At 39.0% G+C, this 26,823-nt stretch overlaps 1 protein-coding gene across 5 annotated transcripts in view; it reads right to left on the bottom strand.

Annotated features, from left to right (window-relative positions):
* Positions 1-26,823, bottom strand: part of LOC101824868 (WD repeat containing planar cell polarity effector) — a 258,189-nt gene that overhangs the window by 23,869 nt on the left and 207,497 nt on the right. For 2 of the 5 annotated variants that reach the window (XM_013113608.3, XM_021227306.2), the window contains exon 15: positions 10,092-10,254. The exons of 1 other annotated variant lie outside the window; for it this stretch is intronic. In XM_013113608.3, the coding sequence (XP_012969062.1) occupies positions 10,092-10,254 (163 nt within the window). Of the gene's footprint in view, positions 1-10,091; positions 10,255-11,312; positions 11,399-26,823 lie in introns of those variants that run through there. 2 more of the 5 variants (XM_040733219.1, XR_005871773.1) reach the window with 2 other exon arrangements.

The following is a 26,823-nucleotide window of genomic DNA, read 5'->3' as shown; positions in this document are numbered from 1 at the left end:
CAGGCCGGCCTCCAACTCACAGAGATCCATCTGCTTCTGCCTCCCGAGTGCTAGGATTAAAGGCGTGTGACACTAATGCCCAGCTTCATTGATCATTTTTTAATCAATAAAAGAATACATGAAGCATTCCTGACTCAAAAGTTCTAAAAGATAAGTAAAAAACTATGAAATCAAACTAAATTAAACCATAGGGAAGAATGAAGGTTAAAGCAATTAATGGGAGAGCCAGTGTCAGCAAGCTTTCTCCAAAAGGGTACATGTATACATTCAGATTTGTGGAGTATGTGTTCATCATTTTAACTATTCAGCTCTGTGTTGGAGCACAAACTCTGTCACTACAATGGATGTATGTGGCTGTGGTCCAATAAAACTTTATTTACAAAGGAAGATGGTGGCTGCCATCCAAGTAGTGCCCCAGTCTTCAGGGAATAATCCAGAGAAAACTGATTACAAGATAGCAGAGGTGGATGACTCCTGTCTACAGTAGCAATAGAAACAAAGCTTCACAGACCCAGGTCCATCCTCATGGGCCTGGCTAAGTTTTAGGAGGGCTGGAGACCCAGGAAATCTGCATGGTCCCTTTGTAACAGGCACTTTAAAGAGCAGAGAAAAGGAATCCAGACAGGAGGCAGAGAGCAGCAATAGCAAACGAAGACTGTTTCCCCTGGGCCTGCAATAGTGTGGGCCATCATTTCAAAAGGACCCTGCTAAGTGGCAGCGCTACATACGGCCTGTGAAAAGCAGCTCTGTGAACTGTAAGATGAAACTCAAGGAAAGGGCCATGGGAGCGAGTACATATGGATCTGGATCAGCACAATTCCGAGAGACTGTAGGAGAAAGCTTTGTGTTTTCACCGATGGAGGTAGCAACTGGATTTGAGCAAAAGCTCCAGGGACTCTGACACACCCTTTGGCCAGCTCCCCAGACTGCACAAGGGCTGCACAGGGGCAGGCCCGGGGCAGCAACTGGGTAGCTGTATACCTCAAGGACCGGGAAGAGGTGCGACCAGCATCTGAGGGAGATTTCATCTTCACAGCACTGCCTACCGCCCAGGTCACTGAGTAACCCAGTCTAGCAAAGGAGAGTCTGGAGGTAAGAGCAGTTGGTCCTGGGGATAACTAGACTTCTGGGAGCCAGAGACAGATCTCTCCGACACTAGGAAGAATCCAGCAAAGCGGCAGACAGACTGGGCTGCTTTCGTGCTCTGTACCAGCTCTCTACTGCCACGTTTACCCTTGTATTCTTTGTTCATGCTGAAAGGGGATGTCCTTCTGTATATGTCTCTCTTATTAGTTGATGAATGAAACACTGGTCAACAGAGGCAGGAAGATAGGTGGGACTAGGAGGCAAGGAGAATTCTGGGAAAAGTAGGCAGAGAGCCCGCCAGGAAGAGACACCATGTAACTGAGGAAGGAGTAACAGGTTTGTACCCTTCTCTGGTAAGATAAGACCACGTGGAAATACATAGATTAGTAGAAATGGGTTAATAATTAAGATAGAGCTAGCCAGTAAGAAGCCCTAGCCATTGGCCAACAGATTTATAAATTATTATAAGTCTCTGTGTGTTCATTTGGGGCTGAAGCAGCAGGATCAGGCTGAGAAAGAAACTCCAGCAATAAAATGGTGCCAGCAACATAGGGCATGAATTTCCATGTAAAACCTGACAAAAGCTTAAAAAGGGATTTTGGAAACAAAAGAACAAAGTTAAGCACAGCTTCAGGGTAGCAGCATTTTCTCGGGTAGGCTCTGTTTACTAGAGACAAGCAGAGGTTCAGGGCTCCTTTAAGAGAGTCCTCCTGACTCAGCATAGGTGGCAAAAAACCACAGGGCTCTTTTAAGAGGCCCTGCTACCAAACAGGTAAATGGTGTGTACCAACAGCTGGCAGCAGCAGTGACCGCATTTCTCTAATCTGCACAGCATGCTGCTTGGCAGATATAGCTTTTACTCATACAGACAAAAAGGGTTTAAGAGTCGAGGCTCTGAGCACCACTCCTAGCAGTAAATGTACCCCTGTCATGTTGGAAAGCCAGCAGCTAAAACATCCTCTTCAATCCTAGCAATGCTGTTTAGCAGATAGAAGACTCGATAGAAGATAAGAGATACAGTAAAGACAGATTCAGAGGGAAAAAGAAAAACCTCTAAAGGGTTTACAGTGTTTTTAAAAAATATACATAGTCTTGGGAGATAAAAGGATAAAGTGGTTAAAAAAACAAATAGAGTAGCTGGGCAGTGGTGACACACACCTTTAATCCCAGCACCTGGGAGGCAGACAAGCAGATCTCTGAAATTTCAAGGTCAGTCTGGCTTATAGAGTGAGTTCCAGGAAAACGGAAGTTATACAGAGAAACCCTGACTCAAAAAAACAAAATAAAAGTAAAAGAAATAGAGTAATAAAAAAGTCACATAAAGATGGAAAATATATAGAGAGTCTGGATACTGTATGTTATTATGTTGTATTTGAATTATTTGATTGCTGAGGAAGGAGTAATAATTGCTAAAAGACATTTGATTATAAATATTGCAGGATTAATCCAATTTACATATGTTGAAAATGTCTTAAATTCCAAATTTAAGTCTAAGGACATGTTATTTTGGAAAAGAGATTTTGTTTTTATTTCCACAGAAGATGAAAAGTTGTGGATTCCTTCAATCATAATATGGTTTGATCAAGCAAGATCCCCTGAAGTAATGGCCCAGGTGATCCAACATCAAAAACAGCTGAGATGATGCAACCTCTAAACTACTACAACCAGGATTTGGCCAGGTTTCTGGGTTTTCTCAGGATCCCCATGATACTGATAATGCCCCCAAATAGCAGGAAGCAGTTAGGAGAGAACACTACCAAAATTCTCAAATATTATTTATAAATGTAAGTGGGATTGGTTATAAATGGTTAATGATCACAGCCAATTACTTTCTACAAAAATGGGGGAAATATGATATAGAAATGAATACATTGGTGTGTATTTTGATTTATTGATACAAGTTTGGGGTAAATTTTGTTGTGCATATATTTCACCTCTTGTTTGCTTATTGTTTTTATACAGCTCATTTAAAAATGTATGTCTAATTAAATACAGATTATAGATAGTCACCTATGATAGTCAAAACTTATGTTAGTTAGGTTTCCTAGATATATAGAGATGTATTTGAGATGAATAGATATTCTTCAAACCTTTCAAAGACCTACAGAATACGGCATTTAAAATGGTTTAGGGGTTTTCATGACAGTAAGACACAACTGTTCCTAGCAACACCAATTACGTCAGAAAGGAGGATGGGAATCAAAGAAACTCAATATGGAGTTGCTTTCAATATGGCCAGACTAACCATTTGGGCAAGAAACTTCTCTTGCCTGGACTGTTTGACTGTATACTGTATAAACTGGACATGAAGGAAAGTGACTGCTGAATTTGCCAAAACAAGATGGGACAGTCCTGCAGGGTTCCTGCTTTGTGGAAGAGTTTGCCAGACTTTCTGCAGGACACAGAAAAAAAAATGACTGACAAACTTCCAATACAGGTGGGACAGTTTAAAATTTCCTGTTTCACTGAGAAGTCTGCCAGACACACTGTGGCCTACGGCTGAAGAGGGACGCTCCAACATTACAGAGGAACTTCAGGTGACTGTCCTGGCAGTGAGATGTCTCTATCAATTCTGGAGTTTATATATTATCATTCTGGGGTCTTTGATGAAGTTGAAGACAAATAGTTATGGCTTTCCTTAATTATGATAAAAGATAAGTTACATGTAAGACTTTAGATTCACAAAGATAGGATAGAAGATAGAATATTTTCTATAAATTTTGCCACATGTTAATGGACTAAATATTGTTAACTGTAGTTCTTGCTTGATAGCTGTTTGTTATAGATAATTTTACTATGTTAAAGTTAAAACCCTTCTTTCTATTTAGATAGAAGAGATAATGGAGGATAGCCTTTTGTATATATGTTTCTCTTATTGGTTGATGAATAAAACACTGTTTGGCCAATAGAGGCAGGAAGATAGGTGGGACTAGGAGACAAAGAGAATGCTGGGAAAAGCAGGCAGAGAGCCTGCCAGGAAGAGACACCATGTAACAGAATTAGGAGTAACAGGTTTAGATTCTTCTCTGGTAAGATAAGACCATGTGGAATACATAGATTAATAGAAATGGGTTAACAATTAAGACAGAGCTAACCAGTAAGAAGCCCTAGCCATTGGCTGACAGTTTAATAATTAATATAAGTCTTTGTGTGTTTATTTGGGGCTTACATGGTGGCAAGACCTGGCAGGACAAGAAAACTCAATTCATGTAGCCGTTGTTTAATATTCATGTCAGTGTAGCAGGCCAGCTCTGTTGTCCTGTCCACTGTTTCCCTGTCTGCCCTGCCTTTTCCAGTTGTTTCTACTGAAGAGCACAGTCTGGCCAAGTCTGCAGGATCTCTCTCTAGCTCAGTTCCCTCAAAGCTGGGATATAGATGTCATGACTACCTTACCTCCCAGCCCTTCGTCTCTACCATTCCATCTTCTACATACATCTCCCTATTATCCTCCTGATACTAACTAGGTGTGATATTTTGTGTTCTGACAAATAAAGCTTGCCTTGAGATGAGAGGGTGGAGCTAGCCACTAGCTAACCATAGAAGTCTGCACAGACAGACAGGAAGAGAAAAGGCAGGTAGAGGCAGGATCAGCCCTTTCAGTCTGAGGATTCGGAGAGGGAAGAAGCGACTGTGGCTGCTCCTTTGCTTCTCTAATCTTTCAGCATCTCCCTCAATACCTGGCTCTGGGTTTTTACTGATAACACTAATTAGGATCACGCTTCAGCTAACCACATCTTGCCTCGAGTTCTTCTTCTTCCCCTTACGCCCACAGTAACTAACGTTTTAGGGCACGTGTTACTGTTAAGTGCCCACTTAAAAAGTGGGTGACTCTCCATGCCACTATTACTTTACTTGTACTGTGGGCCTACCCTTTGATAGTGTTGGGACTGCAGACAATTCCCACTGAAAGGGAGAGATGGGGGACAGAGCCTGGCCCCTCACTACCAGTCTAGCAGAAGAAAACAACACAGCAGACCTTCATCAATTTAGTCTCCTGAGCAGTGCAAATGTTTCCTCTGACAGAGTAGTCTCATTTCAAAGGAATAAGTGAAAAAATATTTCAAAAATTAGTTAACTAAATTCAACCAACCACCTAATTTAGATGTGCTAGTTCTGATTGGAAAACACAAGTAACAATCCAAAGCAACACAACAACTCCAAAATTACTAACCCACAGTGATGACCTCCAGTGTGAGTGAATCAAATCTCAAACAAACTAACCTACCTCAAAAGAATGGGCAGAAATAAGTTCAAAAAAGTCAAAGACACAACAGCTGAATGAAAGAAGTCAGTCTCAATACATGATATGAAAGAGGATTAAGCAAACAAAAACCAGACGGAAATACAAGAAAACTAAAGTCTTCCAAATGGGAGGGGTCAGGGAAGGAAGGGACAGAATATCAAGCTTGGAGATAGGTGAAAGAATTTATTCAAACAAGGAAGAAAGAATGATCTCTAGTTCCAAGATGCATGGGACACGATGAAACACCAAATCTAAGATTCATGGACATAAAGAAAAATTTCATTCTAAAGGCACAGAAAACTTTAAAAAAATCATAGCAGAAACTTTCCTAGATTTATGAAATTCTAATCCAGACATAGGAAGGATTTGGAATTCAAATGGACAAGATCAGAAGAGAACCTCACAATGTCATATTTAAAATATATTAATTCAGAACAAAGTAAGCAGAGAAAAACCAAGCCACATTCAACAACAAATTTCTCAATAGGAACTAAAAAAAATCCAGGAGGGCTTGGGTGATAAACACTTTCAACAAAGAAACAAGATAAAAAGTAACAGAAAATTAAGTAGCATTTCTATACATCATAACCCTATGAGGAAGAAATAAGGAAAACAATCCAATTCAGTTTCTCCATCTCTCTCTCTCCCCCCTGGAATAAACCTAACCGAGGGATTGAAAGACCCCTGTAATGAAAATGTCAAACCACTTGAGAGAAACTGAAGAACACACTAGCAGATAAAAGATCTCTTATGTTCGCAGATTGGATGAATCAATATTATAAAAATGGCTACCTTATAAAAAGCAAACAAATCAAAATTCTAACACCATTCTTCATAGAAATAGAAAAGAAATCTGAAAATTCATTTGGAAGTGCAAAAGAACTTAGATAGTCAAAGCAATCCTGAGTTAAAAAAATAGTAAAAAAAATGCAGGAGGTATTATGTCTAATTTCAAGTTATGTTACAAAATCAGTATGGGGTTGGAGATAGAGCTTCATTGGTAGAGTTCTTTGTGTACAAGCATAAGGTCCTGGGTTCAGTCCCCAGAACCATGTTTAAAATCCAGGTATGGTGATACATGCTTGCAATTCCAGCTCTGGAGAGGTGGAGACATGCTGATCCATGTAGACTGTTTCTTGGCCAGCCTTGCCCAATCAATTAGACTCATACTATCCATGTGGACTGTTGGTTGGCCAGCCTACCCTAATCAATTAGACTCATACTATCCATGTAGATTGTTGGTTGGCCAGCCTAGCCTAATCAATTAGACTCATATTGAGAGATACCATCTCAACAAAACAAGGTGGGTGACTTGCAAGGAATGACATATGAGACTGAACACTGGCCTCCACAAACACATCCACATACCCACACACATGTGCAAGCCACCCATGTGCATACAAACAAAATACCAGACATCATAGTATGATGGCACTGGGACATGAAACAGAAATGATGATCCAGATAAGGCTCACACAGCATGTGATTTTTAAATAGATGCCAAAAATATTCACTGGACAAAAACCATTCTCATCAACAAATGGTGTTAAGAAATCTGGATATCTATCTATAAAAGAATGAGACTAGATCCGTGCACAAAAGAAATATAAATGTATGAAACTGGAAAAAGGTGACCCAGACACAAAAAGGAAAACTATGTTCTCTTGCACATGCGAATCTGAGATTTGAATATTTAGCCATGCGTGATTAACATGGAGTACTTGTGGAAGCGAGGAAATGAGAAAGAGGCAAGGGAGAGAGGGAGGGAAATAGTAGTAAAATAAAAGTAGAGAAGGAGAATACTAGGGGTGGAAAATAAGCAGGAAGGGGAGACAGAGTGGAGGGCTCAAGCTCATATCTGGTATATGAAAAGCCATATATAAGTCTGTTGGTTGTTTTTTTTTTTTTAATTTTTCGGGACAGAGTTTGTCTGGATAGCTTTGTAGGCTGTCCTAGAACTAGCTCAGTAGACCAGACTGGCCTTGAACTCACAGAGATCTGCCTGCCTCTGCCTCCAGAGTGCTGAGATTAAAGACATATGCCACCACCACTCAGTATCTTGTAACCCAACTAAGTAATTTGTATGGAGAGAGGAGGGTTGACAGAGGTGGAAAATGAGCATAATTAGAATACATTTAAGCAGATGTAAATATGTCAAAGAACAAATTTAATGAAAAAATATACATTTTTCAAATGGGTTAATGAACTGCACACGAAGTTTTATTAATAACAAATGCCAATGATCAATAATTATTTTTTAGTGTTTAACATCTTTAGGTAGCAAGAAGATTTAAGCTAAAACTACTTTGATATTTCATCTCACAACAGAATAGCTATCATCATGAAAACAAGAGCAAATGCTAGCAGACGGTGGGGAATTATTCCCTGATAGTGGGAGTGTAAACTGGTGTGGCCACTAGAAATCACTGGAAAGGTTTCTTTAAAAAATTAAAAATAGAACTACCACATGAGACAGATATACTTGGGTACATATCCAAAGTATTTTATGCTATATCACACAGATACATTTTTGTTTACTGCTGCTCTGTTCACAATAGCAAGGAAAGCAAGCATAATGGCTACCAGGTAAAGAATAATGAAAATGTGGTAGACAAACACAATGAAATTTTGTTCAACAATAAAGAAAAATTAAACTGCAGAAAAACCGATGCAACTAAAATACACTAAATGAGGTAACTCTGGCTCATATAAAAAAGCATCCATTCTTCTATGCAGATACTATATTTTAATTATATATATGGATTTATGTGAAAGTGAGTGTACACAGAAACCAGGAAACTAGAAAGGAACCAACAAGAATGGGGAAGAGGCTTTAAGAGAACAGAGGGAGTTGAGCACTTTCTGATGACAGTAGGAGGGTAAATACTGACATACTGCTTCAGTAGGGATGGGGGAAAGAAACACAGAAGATGGAAGGGAGGATGGTCAACCAGTATGTGCAAAGAAGCTACAAGAAAGCTGCTGTTTCGTAGGCTAATTAAAGAATGAAAGTTTCGACAGAGGGACCATGTGCAAGTAGATAAACCTACTCCCAGGAAACAAAGTCATTAACTAAGAACCTTGGCATCAGGGATTGGCTCTCGAGGTCCCCAAAAAACAAGGGATATGAAAGTTGATGGTTGCCACCAGTACAAGATTGTAAGATTCTTGCTGAAGACACCATATATTTTGGTCTTAAGGCAGTGCAATAAAACTGAGCAGGACAGAACCTTTCAGAAGGATAGCCCTTAAAGTGCCAGAAGGGACTGTGCAGGCTGGCATGAGAAAGCTGTCACCAACCTCACTTGGTTGTGGACCCGCCACCCACCCTGAGTGTGATCCAATGGCCTACTAGGCAAGGCATGTCCACAGGTGCAAAGGTGGCATAATGTTTACGCAGGCAACCGATGGCTGTTGACTAGACTTCAGGAATTCTCCACTGGAGGGAATTCGAGTGTGGGGCTATAAACCTTGCCAATGACTTGATGAGCCTGTTGAATTGCTTTCTAAACACTGATATTTATGCTCACAGAGTAGTCCTGTTGTCATCTTTGGTCAGGGAAGCTTCACTTTGCATTGGGCTGAGGTTACTGCAGACTCAAAGTGGATGTTCAAGTGCTGAAGTGAAGATGTGGATTCTCAGTCATAGGTGGGACGTCCCTAGCACTTCCTTCCAGGCTCAGGAAGCATCATGCAGGCGTGGACAGAGTGAATTTAAGTGAGAGGAGAGGGCACAATATTGTGGAATACTGTCTTCTGGATGCTGTTACACTTGAGCTCTAGGCAGCTATGGTTAACTACACAAGACTATCCTAAGACTGGGCCTGACAGCATTCTGTCATAGAAGAAGAGGGAATCAAGAAGGTTTGTCCCTTCTTGAGGACTTTCATTTCAGATTTTAAATTAACATACAGATATGTGCCTGCATGAGTTTATGTGCATCACATGCATGCAGGGGCCGGATGAAGCCAGATACAGGCCATTAAATAATTGCTGGGAGGCAAGAGACATTTTCTCTCTGCTATAGCCTCTTTAGTAAGTTGTCCACACTACTGTAAATAACCTCTTACCCATATTCTTGTAAGTAAACCTAATTAAATTCATTTGTTTATGCACACACAAAAATCCCTTGCAAATTAAATCTAATAAACACATTAAGATTATACATCATGGTTAAGTTGTTTTCATCCCAAGAATGCAAGGTTGAGTCAATATATGCTAACCAATAAATGTAATACACATTACATTGGACACCAATGCAAACTATATAACCATCTCAGTTTGTTCAGGATAGACAGCTGACAGTCCAACATGCCTGCATGAAGGTCCTGTAGAAACCAGGGACAGAAGAACACATCTCATAGAACGAAGTCTGTATAGTTTAAATCTATAACAAAATTATAGTGAATAAAAAATACTTGAGGCCATCTACTCTACAACCTAGAATGTGACAAGGGTTCTCACTCTCTCTACTGTTCTTCAATATTAAGATTGGAGTCTTTGAAAAACAGCAATAAGACAGCAGAAATAAATTAAAGGGATATAAGTAAGAAAGCAAGACAGATTATCTCTACTTGCAGAGAACATGTTACAAAAATGATCTAGTGGAATCCACTAGAAAACTCTTGGGTCTGTCAAAATCTTTTCAGCAAAGTGGTAGGATACAAAGTCAACATACAGAAATCAGCTGCATGGTTGTGTCTGAAGTGCTGAATATGAACTACTTCCTTATATAGTAAACTCTCAATTCAATATATTTTACCTGTTAGAAGGGCTGTTCGGTATTTTCTGTTGAACAGCATGTCTGTGCTTGGAGCCAATGGAAGGACGAAGATCTGGAAATGTGTTTTCTTCTTCAGGTGTTAAAGCTAGGCCAGCAAAAGCTTCATTTAGCATGTCTTGTCTGTCCAAGGGGCCCAGGAGTTCTGTTTTATACACAATGAGTAAGATATGAGAAAAATGCAAATGCAGTCTCTGTTAGTTTGTGGCTGGCAATTATCATGCCCAGTGCAGCTTTGTCATCTGCTATGCAGCTCAGGGCAGGAGGGGCGGGGACAATGGACAGTTCCTGTCTCTTATGAGTACTGTCATTCTGCTTATTTCAGCCAGGGTCACCAGCAATCTTCTTCTCAAGATCAAATTTGAAAATTCTTTTAAATTTTGCCTTTTCACAGTGCTTTGTTAACATAATTAATCATTAACTTTTTCTTAATGTTACTCAATTGCCAAACTACTATTTTGGACAACTATGAGGAGTTAGTCTAATATATAGTACATATATTTAAAAGGAAAGTAATTTTTTAGATATTTTATGTGTATATATATGTGCTTACAGGTGCATATATATGTATATATGTATATGTGCTTACACGTGTGCATATATGTATATGTGCTTACATATGTGCATATATATACATATATATGCTTACATGGCTGTATGTGCATCACATGCATGCAGGTGTCAGAGAAGGCAAGACGGCCTCAGATTCTCTACAACTGGATTTATAAGCAGTTGTCAGTCCACTCATGAGGGTCCTAGGAACCAAACCCAAGTGTCCTGCAAGAGCACGGACACACTCTTAGCTGCTGAACCATCTCCCCAGGCCTCTAAGACATTGAAAATTTTTCTTTAGGTCAGTATTATTTTAAGATTTTAAGGTAATCAAAAACCACGTGTGTGTGCACATGTGTGCTCGCACATGCATGAACCAGTGTGGCATGCATGAGAAGGGGCTCAACATGTGGGAACTGAGTCTCTCCTCCCACTAGGCCCCAAGGAGCAAACTCAGGCCCCCAGGCTCAGCGGCAAGCATTTTGCTCTCCAAGCCATTTTGCAAGCCCCTACTTTAATACTTCTGTTTATTTATTTTTGGTGGTGAGGGGAATTAAAACCAGGGTCTCATGCATGCTAGGGAAGTGCTCTACTACTGAGCTATACCCCTCAGCCTCCAATTTGAGTTTTAAAATGCTCAGGAAGACTCACATTTCCATGTCACAGACATGTAAAGATGGGCAGACAAATCTCCACACCTTCCAGGACATTGTTTAGCAGGTTGAAACATAACGAGTCTATGAAAAGTGGGTTAATCATGAGAAACATAAGCCCTGTGAGAAAATGAAACACTCCCAGGACCTAGAAGTCACAGTCCTTGTCACAGTGTCATGCTGTCACTAGTGAGGCCAAACTCCTTGTTTTCTTCTAGCAGTTTTGTACTTCTGGGTCTTATATCTAAATCTTTCATTATTCTGAGTTACTTTTTGTACAAGATATACGGTAATGGCATAGCTTAAGGTTTCACATATGAATATGGTTTTCTGGATACCACTAACTGAACTTATTGAGAAGACACTGCCTTTCCCATTAGCGGTCCCAACATCCTTGTTGAAAACTGTTTGACCATGTACCCAAAAGTTTATGTTTGGGGTCTCCATTCCATTTGGGGTTCATTGGTCTATATGGTTACCTTTGGTTAAGTATCCCAGATTTGATTACTCTACCACTGAAACCCATCTTCAGGTTTCCCTTCACTATTCAGTGTCTTTTGCACGTTCACAGGAACTTTTAAGGGAGGGCTGTCAAGATGGCTCAGCAGTAGATGAATGATGTGGGAAGTCCTGTGTATATGTCAATAAAGCACTGTTGGCCATAGGGAACCAAGATAGGTGGGACTAGGAGTCCAGAAGGACTCTGGGAAGGAGAAACACAGGAAGTCAACGATGTAGCTCGCCAGAGAAATAAGATGTCTGGAACTTTGCTCTGGTAAGAGAAATACTTAGATTAACAATTATGGGGTAAATACTTAAGTTAGTATGAAACAAGCAAGGCCAACAGCTTCATAATTAATATAGCCTCCTGTGTGTTTATTTGGGACTCATGCGGCTCTGGAACCAGGCTGGCGAAAAGGTTTCTCTTCACAGGTGAAGCTGCTCAGCACTGATTCTGAAGGCCTGAGCCTGATCCCCTGAGGCCACAGGACGGAGGGAGAAAACTGACTCCCGCAGGCTGTCCTGACTGCCACTGGCACACAGATGTAAGTGGATAAATTTAAACAAAAGTTAAGATCCATCTTTGTAGTTTAAAAACCATCATTGCACTTGGATAGGCTGCCTTAATGGTGTTGCTATTTGTCAAAGTTTGATTTCTAGTTCATGAATATGAGATGTCTTTTGACATTTATCTTTTTTTCTTGAGACATGAGTCTACACATGTTGTACAGGCTGGACTTGAACCACTAGACTCAAGAGCCTTCCCATTTCAGTCTCCCAGCTCTTGGGGCTACAGGAGTGTGCACTACACCTGCTCTCTACTCCCTTTCAGCAGTGTGCCCCCTCCCGCCTCTCACCTCCGCGGTAAGGTTCTATTCCTCTCTTAGTGACTATTGTGGCTACAACTTTTCATCACCATCTTTTAGGTCACTCCCTTGGAGCATGATGACATGTTGATTTGTCTCTTATCACTTTATTGTATTTGCTTATCTAACAATTTTTTTCAGTGGAATTTAAAATTTAAGAGTTTTCTTTATGTAAGATGATCATGTAATTAGCAAGCTGGTCATTTATTTGTTTCTTTCAGATTTTGATCGTTTTTTTCTTTTAAATCTCTTTGGCATAGTTAATCTGGCTAGGGAATTCCAACACTTCGTTAAATATAAATGTAAAGAACAGACATCTTGGTTTATTTCCTTTGTCCTACAGAAACGGCTTTCAGCCCTTCAAAATTGTATTTATTTATTGTATGTACCGCTGTGCATACACATGAAGGTCAGTCTGTCCACTGTGTGGGCTGTTTGGACAGAAGTCAGGCTGACATGCTTGGTGACACCGCCTTCACTTGCTGGCCCCCTTGTCAGCTCAGACTGTCAGTTTTCACCACTCCGTCTGTTACAGGCTGGAAGTCTGTCATATGCAGCCGTCCTTGTGTTAAGGTTATTTCCCCTTTCGCAGCTTTACTATGCAAAGGGGTAGAATTTGCCGCATGCCATACTACTATAGGGAAGACCCTTCAGCTTTCGTCCCTCATTCTGTTAATGTGACAGAGCACCGTGACTTTCATTTGCTGAACCAGTCTAACTTTAGACATAAGTCCTGCTTGGTTACTGTGTCTAAATCTTGCTTTGTATTGCTGAATTTGGTTTGCTGGAGTTTTGTTAAGGACTTTTCTATCAGTACTAATCAGATACACTGGTCAACAGTTTTCCTTGCTTTTGTATGACTTTAGCATTAGAACAACACTACTTTTTAAAAAATGGATCTGGGAAGGTACTTCCTCAATTTTTGGGAAGAACTTAAAGAAGATGCTAGGAATGTCTGTTTAAATGTTTGGTAGAATTCTCCAGGGATGCCAGCAAGTCCTGGGCTTTTCTTTGTTGGGAGGTTTGGTTACTAATTCAGTTCACTTACTACTTACTTGTATGCCTGTCCTATTTATGATATAGTTTTGGTAGGTCGGCATGCACTCACATAATGCTGGATAAACACCCTCATCTGATGTACTAGCTGTGACTCCCCAGAGGCATTTCTGATCCTAGCAGAGCTGCTTTTTGCTGTGGTCTGTCGATTTTGTTGTTGAGTTTTTGAAAGCTGCATCGTGTCATTAACATTTTCTTTTGTTATTTTCTATTTATTATTTTCTGTTTTAATCTTCTTTCCTTTTGCTTCCTTTGGTTTTAATTTGTTCTTTTAGTGGTTTCTGCAGACACACAGTTAGCCTATTTATTTGATTTATTTGAGATTTTCTTTTTTTGTAATGTATATCATAAATTCACATATTTTCCCTTTTCTCAAGAAGTTTTTGAATTTTCTTTGTGACTCCCATTTGTCTCATTGTATGTATATTACTTTGTTTTCAAATATGTATTTTCCAGTTTCACTTCTGCTACTAAGCTTTGGTTTAATTCCACTGTGGTCAGAAGATGCTTTATATGACACATCTTTTATTAAAAGACACTTAAGAACCAGAGGGCATCTCAGTGGTGGAGCATTTGCCTACTATGCCTGAGACCCTGGTTTTGATACTCAGAACAACAAAATAAAAATAAAAGATTTATTTTATGGCCTTAATTTGATTAGTCTTGGAGAATGTGCCAGGGCATTTGACAAGAACATGAATTCTAGTTGTATGAATAGTCTGTATATATCTGTTAAGTCTACATCTACGGCATTACTGAATTCTCTATACCCTATTAAAACATAAAAGAAACTATGAATTACTTAGAATTTTATTTTAGTCTTTTTTCCTAGAACAAATATTTAAGCTTATAGTTCATATACCAGATTCAGTTTAAAGATGTTTACTCCATAGTATTTAGAAGTTATTTTCAGTTATTTATCAACAATGGAAATTGGTAGTTTTTTCTTTAAATTTTCAAATTATTAAAAAGATAACACATTATTAGATATAAAAATATATAAAATTCAAATTTCAGTGTCTAAATGAAGCCTTACTGGGGCTTAGCCACCCTTGTTTTATAATATAAAATGTCAACAGCGTTCATTTGAGTAGTGTAATTGAGCCTAACACACTTTCTGATTCTTGGTGAAGTCCTTGAACTCTGCTGTGGCTCAAAACATTTTAATTCTACTTCCTCTTTTTTCTTTTGAACTATCTTTATTCTCTCCTGTCTTACACATGCTCTGAGGATAGATGGACAAGAGTGAAAAATTCAGGAGACTGAGGAGACTGAGGTATGACCCCTCCTCTTACCAGCCACCTTCGTGAAGTCACTTACCTCTCAGCTGCCCTGTCCTCACTGATTGCCAGAAGTGCGAAATTAGCACACATCTGTCATATCATCACTGGGAGGCAGAGACAGGAGGATTGGGAGTTCAAGTCTAGCTTGGGCCACATAGACTTTCTCTAGGACAGTAACAGTTCCTGAAATGTTGGGTATAAAGTGTGTGCTTTCAACAACTGTTTGACTCAAGAGAACCCAGTGTAGGTGCACATTGGTTCCCTGACCTGATTTTCCGCCAGTCTTAAATATTTTTATTCTGATTGCTCTGTGCCTTCAAAGGGGATACTTTCCTAGTCCCCAGTATCCAGACGGCTTTCAGGATAAAATACATTTCAAGGTGTGTGATCACATGGAAGAACAAAAATCTCTTATAACCCTGCCTGTTAAACTGACAACTCTACCTAACAGAAGCCATTAAGTATTTACCAAGATGCAGCTGCTCTGGTTAGAAACACAGCTGGGGGGCGGGGAATAAACAAGCTGCTAAGTGCAGGGTGAGCTATGACCAGTTCTGTATATACATGACACAGTATCTAGAAAACTCTCATGTTTACAGAGCAATCATACTGTAAACTCTCAAGTTAAAAGGACATACACCCAAGTAAGAGCTCAACTGTTCACAGGAATTCTTCATAGTGATCTTTTAAACAATTTAGGAAATCCCTAAACATAATCTTTTAAGAAGTGTTAACCTTTTGATATGTGCTATTTTGTACTTAGAAGTTACTTGGAAGTGAATGAGGAGATCAGTTGAGTCCTGAGCTGCCATTTTATACATTAATCTACTAATTTTATATTTTATTTATGTGGCAAAGTTTGTTTTATTAATTTTTATTTCTAGGTTTTTTGAGACAGTGTTTCTCTGTATTGTTTCGAACCTGTCCTGGAACTCGTTCTGTAGACCAGGCTGGCCTCAAACTCACAGAGATCCACCTTCCTCTGCCCCTCCCGAGTGCTGTAATTAAAGGCGTGCGCCACCAACAACTGGCATTGGCAAAGATTTGTCTTTTCCAAAACTTTTATAAGACTGTTGGCCACTGGAAGTTACTGAAGAATAAAGATAATGGTGGTGCCTTTACCATTCACATTATGAAGAGAGAAAAATCTTGACAGTTACATACAACGTAGGTACTTGTCAAGGATAATACAAGCCTGCTCATTTTATTAAAAAGCTCTTACTTATTGGTGAGAACATTACACCGAAAGAAAGATCTGGTAGTTATTTTTAAGTATTATATACTAAGACGGAGCTTGGAAACAACCTACACAATTTCATTAGTATATTTTTGTGGAAAGGCTAGAATTACCCCAAAGCTTTAAAGACTTTGGCATCATCATTACTGTTATCTGCTTCCAGGCTCATCCTTGAGATAGTTTCTGCACTGCTCTGTGATGAAATATCCCACGACAGCACCATAAGGAGGGCAGGCTTTGCTCTGGCTCACACTTTAAGGTCCCATCCATCACAGCAGGGACTCAAGTGACAGGAACCTAAAGCGGCTGCTCACAGGGCATCACAGTCCAGAAGACTCCAGCGATGGAAGCTGGCACTCAGCTAGCACTCTCCCTATAAAACCCAGGGAAGGCAATGAGCACCTGCAGGCATGCCTTCCCACCTCAGGAGCCTAATCAAGATACCGCCCCCCCAATAGGCATAGCCAGAAGCTGACCAACTCCAGAGCATCCTCCATGCCACAAGCAGGTCCAGGGTATCAGGAAAAGAAAGACCAGATGTCCAGCTGTTTGTACTAAGAAGTGTCTTTATTGCCAGGAGAGAGAGAGAGAGAGAGAGAGAGAGAGAGAGAGAGAGAGAGAGAGAGAGAGAGAGAGAGAGAGAGAGAGAGAGAGAGAGAGAGACTTCATTGCAAGTGTTAAGAGGTCTCTCTCTTGTAGGAGGGAGCAGTCTTATATATAGTCTTACAACACAGTAGAAAAACCCCAGGTGGAAGAGAGTGTGTTTTCCTCATGCTAGATGTTGATGTCAGTGGGGCAATGGGGGGGGCAGTAAGCCACGACTAGAAAACAGGATGCACCTGTGGCTATCAGCCAACAAACAACTCAGAGACCCTGTGGGGGCTAGGCCCCAACACATTTCCAGATCTGTGAAGATGAAACAGTATCAGCCATCACAAACCCTCTCACTGTGTTCTGAGTCTGGGGTCTCACTATGTTTCCCAGGCATTGATTAAAGGTGTGTACCACTGTGCCCCACCTATTTTTTAATATTTCTCAAATATAGTAGATTCCATGCTGCTGAGAAAGAAGACGTATTTAGAATTGGGAAAAGCCAGACTAAGGGTGATGATGGCGATGGTGATGAAGGAAGTATGTGGATGCTCAGAGAGTAAGAAAGGAAAAAGGAGGTTTGATGCCTTCCTGAGACGTGTGCATGGCAATTGTCTCTTAGGGTAAATTTGCAAGGTTGTGTAGTGCTGGCTTCAGCTGCTTCACAGTGACCTATATGAAAGTCACATCTCCAATTCAAAAATAACACCATATATGCAACTGATAGCTTTGTTGACATATTTTAACAAACAATGCATATAATATTTCTTTTGGGGCAGAATTTAAAAATAATTATAGCCAAGGTCAACTATAAACTGATTCTTCTGCCTCACTCTTCCCAAAGTTTTGATTCATAAACATGTACCACCATGCCTTTTGTGTTATAACAGGTTTTAATGAACAAAAGTTTGTCTTTAACATTGAGCTTCCCCCATTATCTCAGAAATTTGACAAGTTGATGGGTCTAAATAGAAAGGAAATAATCACTAATTCTTGGGGGATATAAATTTATTAATATCTAAGTCTGTCTACCTGCCTGCCTGTTTTAAATAGACAGTGACCTACTATATAGCCCAGACTGGGCTTGAACTCCCAATCCTCCTAACAAGCGCCAGGATTATGTACTACCACTACTGCACTGAGATTAAAGTACGTTATAAGAATTTTCTGTTATCATGGCTATGTTTTAATTGATCTGTTACATTTTGGTTTCATATGCCGAGGATGTAAGAGAGGGAGGGAGAAGGGGAAAGAGGGAGTGGGCAGGGAGAGGGAGAGAGAGAGGGAAGAAAGGAGAGGGAGGGAGGGAGGCAAGCAGCAACAATTGTTTGTGCCAGTCTATTCCATAGTAACCAGGCAAGAAAGAATTTTAATAAGATCAGATGTTATTTCTTAATATACGTCCTGGTCAGAAAATATAACGGAAGTCCAGAGTTTCCAATGGTGTCACTGGGGAAGCACTTGGGAGACAGAGTCAGGTGAATCTCTGTGAGTTTTGAGGCCAGGCTATCATAGTGAGTACCAGGAAAGAGGACTAGTCAGAAACAAAACAAAATAATAAACAAAATAGTTGTAAGGTGCTAGTTATCATAATTTCATTTCTGATTTTATATAAAATATATGGCAATTTTATAAGTAGCAAATGGAAGGGCAAGGAATATAAAGATAAAGGTTTATTTCAATGACTTAATAATAGTCTATTAATTTCAAGATTTTCTTTTTCTGGGGGTTGAACCCAGAGCCTTGAACATGCGAGGCACTGAGTTGCCTATCCAACCATTCGAGTATGTTTTCAGGCTCTTATTGTTGAGTTAATATCAACAGAAACTTCATTTAGGGCATTTGCATTCATTATTTAACCTCAGCGCATAACTAAGAAGAGTTTACTCTTCACTTGAGTACACTGTGCTTAGTCATGCAATATGATAACCATGGTTAACCCTGTGAGGACGATTCTAGATTCTGCTTATGATTTCAAAGCAGGCCATTCAACCTCTCAGATGGCTGATAAGGCTGTTGAGAAATGGCATTTTATTACTGACTATCAACATTTTTAAAAAGGCATTTATTTGACTGTTCATAAAAATATTTATGCTCTAGTTTGCAAAGTCTACATCTTGAAATTTACCCTGTAAAATGTTAATATGATAGGTATGAGGGTTTAAATAAAAATGGTCCCTAATGGTCCCTACAGGCTCATAGGGAGTGGGTGGTACTATTAGGAGGCATGGTCTTGAGGGAAGAAGTGTGTCTCAGTCTCTTCCTGCTGCCTTGGATCCAGATGTAGAACTCTCAGCTCCTTCTCTAGCACCATGTCTGCTTGCACGCTGCCATGCTCCTCGACGTGATGACAATGGCCTAACCTCTGAACTGTAAGCTAGCCACAATTAAATGTTTTCCCTTATAAGAGTTGCCATAGTCATGGACTCTCCACAGCAATGAAACCCTAGCTAAGACAATGGGGAAAAGATACTTATGCAGATTTGCAAATATACATGCACAAATATACTCATTACAATTCCATATCTGAAACTCAGAGAATGACAACATCTAGCTGCCTGTCATCTGCCTTCAGGTTGGCAGTTTATGGCTAGTCTTAATTCTGCTCAAGCTGTTCTACATTCTGGAACATCTGGGTTATTGGGGACTAAGACAGATCATTACTTGAAATAATTTGTTGTTGTTGTTTTGTTTTTCGAGACAGCTTTGGAACATATACTGGAACTTGCTCTGTTCATCTCTTAAAAAAAAACTTAGGGCTTCAGAAATAAGGCCCCCTTTCCTTTGCTAGCTGTCACGAGGGATTTTTTTGCTTCTCAGTCAGTGGTATTCCTTTTCACACCTTTACGTGGACATCTAAAGCAGCAACAGGTCAAGTCTCTCTCATCTCCTTTTCTTTTCATAGCCATGTCTGACTCTGGATCAATGGTTATTTTAGATTCATTTGGATAATGCAGGTAATTTCTTGTAATTTTAATTAAATTTGCAAGGTCACTCTGCCATGTAACTATACATTCACAAGTTCCAGAGACAGGATATAGCCATATGGTGGAATTTGTCTCCTACTCATTTTTATAGAGAAGTTCCCTCCATCCCAAGGTTCCACTAGATTTCACCTAATTTTATTTCTGTGAATATACTGTATTCAAGTGTAATGTCTTCATTGTAACTTGCAGTTTTTAACATAATTGGATCTTTTGTCTCTCTCATTGGTCTGAAGACTGCTTACCAAATAGTAAGTCCAGATCTTATCATCTGTTTGAAAAATCCTTTTTTCTATTTTTAACATTTCTGAATCTACTATGTTTTCCTTTCTTCCTGTATTTCCCCATTGCCATTTGTCTATCTGCATGTCTTATATTTAGCTTTGCCACCACTCTTTTATGAATAAGATTAGCCACTTATTTTATGTTGTGAGTGGGTAAATGTGTGTGTGTGCGCGTGTGTACACGTGTGTACACGCATTTATGCACTGATGTGTAGAGGCCAAAGGTCAATATCAGGTGTCTTTGTTAATTGCTTTTCTACCTTATTTATCTTCTTGGAATATAGAACTCACCCAGTCAGCTAGCCAGGCTAGCCAGCAAGCCCCACCCTTCAGCACTGGTTACAGGCTAAAACCATCGTGTCTGGAGATTATGTGAATGCCGAGGATCCAAACTCATATCCTTAGGCTTATATGGCAAGTGCCATACTGGTGGTGCCACCTCTGAGCCCCAGATCATTACTTTAGTAAAATGATTACTGTTATTTTGCCTCAGACTCTTCATATTCTATTGTATAGCCCATCAATGCTCTGCTAGAGGACACTCATGGATCCCAAATCTGCAGAAACTCAAGTTCCTTATATAAAATGTCATGGTATTTGCATGTGACATATACATTTTCCAGTATACTTCTAATACCTTCAGAATAAATGGTATAAATAATTAGTTTTATATTGTTTAGAAAACAATGATTTTTTAAAGAAAAAAAACTACACATTTTCAGTACAAATGCAGCTTTCCACACACATATCCTTTCAAAGGATTCCCCCTATGCAGTTACGTGCGCCACGTGGCTGTGCACATCCGTAATACTTCAAAAAGTCTGTGGTCTTTTCTTGTAGTTAACATTTGTATCCTCTCCTTCCTATAGTAACTTAGGGACTTGTCATTACTGTGACTGCACTGTCTGCTGGTTTTCAAATATGATAAGTATGGGAACTAGCTAGCAAATATTTTCAGCTCTATTGTTCTTTATGTCAATGTTAGATTTTAAGTAATAGTAGAGTTTTAAATTCCTACTAGAACCTTTGAAGTAAGAAGTATTTATTCTTGCCATTTTAATAGTCTTACTGTGTTGTGTCTGTCATTGTACCTGTTAGGTGAAACACATCCCCAGGGCTCTTTTATCCTGCAATACTAATTCTACTAATGAAACTTTGATTCTTTCTCCATCCTCCCTGTAAATCCTTGGCAACAATCTCTTCATTTTCTGTTTCTATGACTTTAGCTTACTTAAACCACTTTATGAATGAAATCATGCAGAGTTTTTGTCACTAGCTTCATTTGCTTAAATTGTATTAATGTATAATATATTAAAGGCTTTGAGCTTGTATTTTAGGGAAGTGTAAACACTATCATAGTCTCCTCCCTCACGGCACTCTTGCTGTACCCTCTCAGTATCCTCTTCATTGACATTCTTTCTAATTTCATTTCTTTCTGTCCCCTCCCCTCCTCTTTTCTCTTCTCAACTGTCCTGGGACTTAATTTGTAAACTCGAACTCACAGAGATCCTCCATTCCACTGCCTTCCAAGTGCTGGGATTAAAGATGTGTGCCACCACACCAATTCAAGGAATTTTCTTGATTGGATCATCTGAGGTGAGAAAATGCAACCTAAATCTGGGCTACATCTTTTGGTAGCAGATCACATAGAAAGCCAGGGAAAAACAAAGCTTTTGCTTTAAGCCCACTTGCTGGTAACAGAACCTATTTCTTTGGGATTCAAACATGAACTGATGACCAGCAACTCTCTAAGAATTCCCTGGGTCTCTATCAACTGCTGAGGCATCCAGTACTTATGGACAGAACAACTATCAAATTCTTGGCATTTCTGTTGAGATACAGCCTTACTGAACTACCTAGAAACAACCTGTAAAGTACGCTAATCTCTCTGTGTCTGTCCCCACCCATCACACACACACTCATCCCATCAAGTCTGTTTCTTTAGAGAACCGTGACTAATGCAGATGGCCATTTCAGTATTTACTTTCTTCCAGTAACAGGTCAAAAACTGAACAGAGAAACAACTGAATAATATCATGCACCAAATGAACTTAATAGATACCTACAGAATATTCCACATAATCACCAAAGAATACATATCCTACTCGGCAGCCCATGGAAGCATCTCTAAAACATCACATCCTAAGACACAAGACACATCTTAACAAACTAAGAAAAACTAAAACAAGTCCTTGTATCCTATCTAATCACAATGCAGTATAACTTAAAAATTGATGGTAAAAATATTAGTAAGTATATAAACTTACGGAAATTAAACAACTCACTACTAAATGATGAAGGAGTCAAAGAAGAAATTAACAAAGAAACACTTTTGGATTAAGCAGAAATGAAAATGAAATACAACAAACTCTGGGACACATTGAAATCAGCTATAAGAATGATATATATATATATATATATCTAGATATCTCTACAGACATATATAATTGTCTACATAAAAAATAAAAAGAACACAAATAAATGACTTAATGCAATTCAAAATTTGGAAAATCAGAACAAAATCTAGTAGACAACAAGAAAGGATCATTAAGGCAGAAATGAACAAAATAGAAACAAAGAAAATAATATAAAGGATGGTGACTATAAGAACTGGTTTCTGAGACGAACAGGCCCTGGGAACCTGCAGGTCACTCCAGCCAGGGAAGCAGGGAGGCAGACTATAGATCTTCACCTCTCCCTCCCATCCTCTCAAATCCAATCCCCCAGCCTCATCCCCGGCTCTGCAGCAAACTCCCCGCTGCAGCCTCCCCTTCCTCTCTGCTCCCTTCTCCAGTGGATCACACAGATCCTCCCCCACATTTTCTTTCCTCACTCATTGGGTATGAGGTCTGTTCCATGGGAGGGAATTCATGTCTTGTACTGCAAGCCTAGCCAAAATTCCACTTCTGGAGAGGGCAGTGGCTCTCAACCTTTGGGGGTTTGAATGACACTTTCACAGGGGTGACCTAAGACCATCAGAAAATACAGATATTTATGTTATAATTCATAACCACAAAAAGTAACAGTTATAAGGTAGTAATGAAATAATTTTATGTTTGGGGTCACCACAGCATGAGGAACTACATGAAAGGGTCGCAGCATTAGAAAGGCTGAGAATCACTGTCCTGGGGAATAACCTACTTCTGTTATCTTGCTAAATGATCATATTGTCAAATTGCATTTTAAATATTAATATTTATATTTTTAGATTTGGGCTACTCTCAACACTAATCCAAGAAGCCTTTTTTTGTAGCTGGCAATGGTTAATGCAGAGACTCATAAGTGATCAGACTGATTTTGAGTGTTCATTCCCAAAAGGAATGGGTGTGTCAATACCCACCCCCACCCCAGGGCTCAGGGAGCATCACAGAAGACGGGGCAGAAGGAATGTACGAGCTGAGGGGTGCGGAGGAGGGGTGTGAAAGGGTGCCTTTGGGATATGACATGGATGTTACACTCATGAGCTAAATAACAGAAGCTGTGGTTACCTACACAAGACTTGTACAAGATTCCATCAAGGATGGAGGAGGGGCTCACAAGCTCCCCTCCTAGTTGAGGAACCACTGGCCGCTGATGGCAGCTGAGGGGTGGGTGGACAGTTATTTATCTTTGGGATTGTGTTCATTGATATGTGCTAATGAGGATGTTCCATACCCATACACATATGAGCCACACTACTTGGACGATTAAAGAGATTAAAGAGAAAAAGATATAATGATGCTGTAGGGAGGAAGGTTCAGGGGTTGGGGAAGCTGAATGTAGGAAATGGGGAGTGAATATGATCATAATTTGTTATACTGTATGAATACTCAAATATTTTCTCAAAAATTGAAAATCATACAAATTAATGTAATACAAAATGAAAGTCATTTACAATGGGTAATTTAGAAAATGGACAAATGTAGCTGAACATAGTGATATAGAGATTTGAGTGTAAGAAGGTGAGACTGGAAATATCAAAAGTTCCAGATTAGCCTGGGCTGCAAACGAGAGCCCACTTCAATAAAATAAATAAATAAAAAGAACAAAAAGATGGTCAAACATTTTCTTCTGAAAATGTATGTTCAAAGTTAAAGCATGGGAAGGAGTTTGGTTTTTTTGAGATGGAGTCTAATGAGTCCACTTTGGCCTTGCCCTCCCTTTGTCCCTAAGGTTAACTTGGAGCAGATCCTGCAGACACCTCTCAGGTGCTAGGATTACAGTATGAGTGCCAGGTACACATGAGAAGAAAAGTTTAGACAGGGTAAATGAAACCAAAGATTTTACACTGAATACAAATATTTTCTATGAGGACTGCAATAAAAATATTGTGGGACAAGGGCATTGGCCCAGATTTATGTAAACAGTATTTTATTGGTATAACTTCCACTTATTCCCAGCAACAGATAGCATTTTTAAACCTACAAAAATGCTTTAAACAAACATTTAGAAATAAAAAAATCAGTATCTTAATAACATTTTTCCTATGAAGCACAGATCCATAAAACAGAAAAAGCAAAATAACATGAGAACAGGGGTTGTTGAACTGTGTTCAGGCCAGAGCCAGCTTGCTGACTGTTCCTTTAACATTGTGAGTTAAGAACAAATTATTTGTTTTTAATGACTGGGAAACAGCAAAAGGAAGTGTATTAGTTACATGTCAACATTATATGAAGTTAATGCTAATATTTGTGTCCATAGAGTTTTGATGAAACCCAGCCTTGGTGTTTCCATTTATTCATGTGCAGTTGAGCACAATAACAAAAGCAAAGATAAGGCAGAAAGTGTGTGACCTGGAAACTGAAGGTATTAAACCAGTTTTTACAGAAATTGTCATATTTTACATACTTTCTATTTCCAGAATAGGTTGTTCAATGGCAATCATATCTTCTAAATGTTCCCCAACTTTATTTTAGTTCTAACAAAGAAATTATCAGTTTGTTCCTCAGTTAGTCAGTTTTTTTCATTTTCATTTAAAGCAGGTAAATTCTTGAGACTAACAATAAAATATTTGAAATAGCTTTCTTTCTCTTGAACTAAATCTCACAGCTGTCACCTTGAAGTAAAAGGGAAGACTAACATATCATTTTGTGCTGGACCACATAATTAATGGACCAGTGCACACATTGATGGGTTTAGATGAAAAGTGATTGAAATTTGAACCACCAGCTTTCCCTTTCTTGTTACTTCAAAACTAGCTTGAGCTTTAAACATCAACTTACAGGTGTTTGTCTTTTCTTATTTGTCAGAAAAAGACTTTTCTCAAGACATTTATTTTTGTGGTTTGGTTCACCTCAAAAATAACCCTCAGAACCTCATGGTTATCCTACAAAAAGAGAGCCTACTGTGCTCCTTAGAGTCTCAGGGAACATCTCCTGTCACAATAAAAATGAGAAGTGGTGCTGTGAAGAAAGGCAAGTACTCAGTGTCCATGCAGATGCTCTTCTGAAAGTGAGGACTGAGCAATCCATTCACGAACGGTAGAAGTCTAAAACCTTTAATATCTTAAAACTGATATGTGAACTACTGTCTTATGGATACCTAGAAAATATTCTGCTGCAAGTATGGTTTTTGTTCATGGAAAGAGGAGGGGGTAATGTAATATTTTGATTGACTATATTGTATCTGTGTAGTTTGAATTTTTATGATTTTATATATAGTTTTAAATGAAGAGAGTTGCAATATATGCTAACAGGTTTTTGAAAGAATAAAGATCAAACTAAGGAAGAAGTTGTATAGTTGCTGTCAAAAGTATAACATGAATATATATTTGTTTCTATATTTAATAAGATAATTGGTTATTTCTCATTGTCTGCTTTAGAACACAAATTGTTCTGTAATTCTCTATAAAATAAGAAAGATCTCCTGTGAAGCTTTTTGGTATTAACACCAATTTTAATTATGTTTTAAGTGTGTTTTAAAATAATGACTTAAAACATGCAGCAAAAGTTAGTGAACTATCTTCTTTACCTTCATCTGAATAGTTCCTGACTATCTGATCTGAATTATATTGGAGGCCGAGTTACCTACTGTGATGCTCAACTCTGCAATATACATGTACATAGGTACACACATATGAGTGTCTCATAGCCCTCTCGACATTGCTCTATACTATAAAGGCTTGTTGCTTTTCTGTTTTCCAGATGGGTGTTTTTATGAGTCAAAACATTAAGAACATTTTCTGAATTTACCTCTAGGCATGAAGTCAAAGAAGTATGGGTATTATACCCTGACTTGTTTTAAACATTACTATGCTGCTCTGAATGACAGCTTATAATTTACAAGTAGGGTGTGGCTAATAAAGTCACTGAAGCAGACACAAGCATAGGTTTTCCCCTTATATACACTCCTGGCCTGTCAATCACACTTCACAAATGCTTTGTTGCACAGACATGCCAATAACTAAAACCACATTTTACCTGGTTTTTTTTTTGTGCCCAAAGGCTTTTAAAAGGCTATACAACCAAATCAGTGCTTAGAAATCCCAGATTAAAGCTCACAGCTTCAAGCACAGACTTTTACTTCATCTAGCATAGTAAAATGTCCTTGTATTCTCTTAAAGTAATTGATACACTGTATCAAGAACGACAAAATTAAAACAACAAAATTGTTAGGGTTTGTTTTTTAGATATTCTTATTTCCAATATCTGCTATATTCCTAAACAATGTGAATATGAATGACTTAAATATTTAATGGTTTAGTGATGTTTATGCATATTATGCACAGG

This window comes from Mesocricetus auratus, unplaced genomic scaffold (genome assembly GCF_017639785.1).
Source record: "Mesocricetus auratus isolate SY011 unplaced genomic scaffold, BCM_Maur_2.0 Super-Scaffold_100029, whole genome shotgun sequence".
NCBI classification, from domain to species: Eukaryota; Metazoa; Chordata; class Mammalia; order Rodentia; family Cricetidae; genus Mesocricetus; species Mesocricetus auratus.
This window is presented reverse-complemented; position numbering and strand designations above follow the sequence as displayed.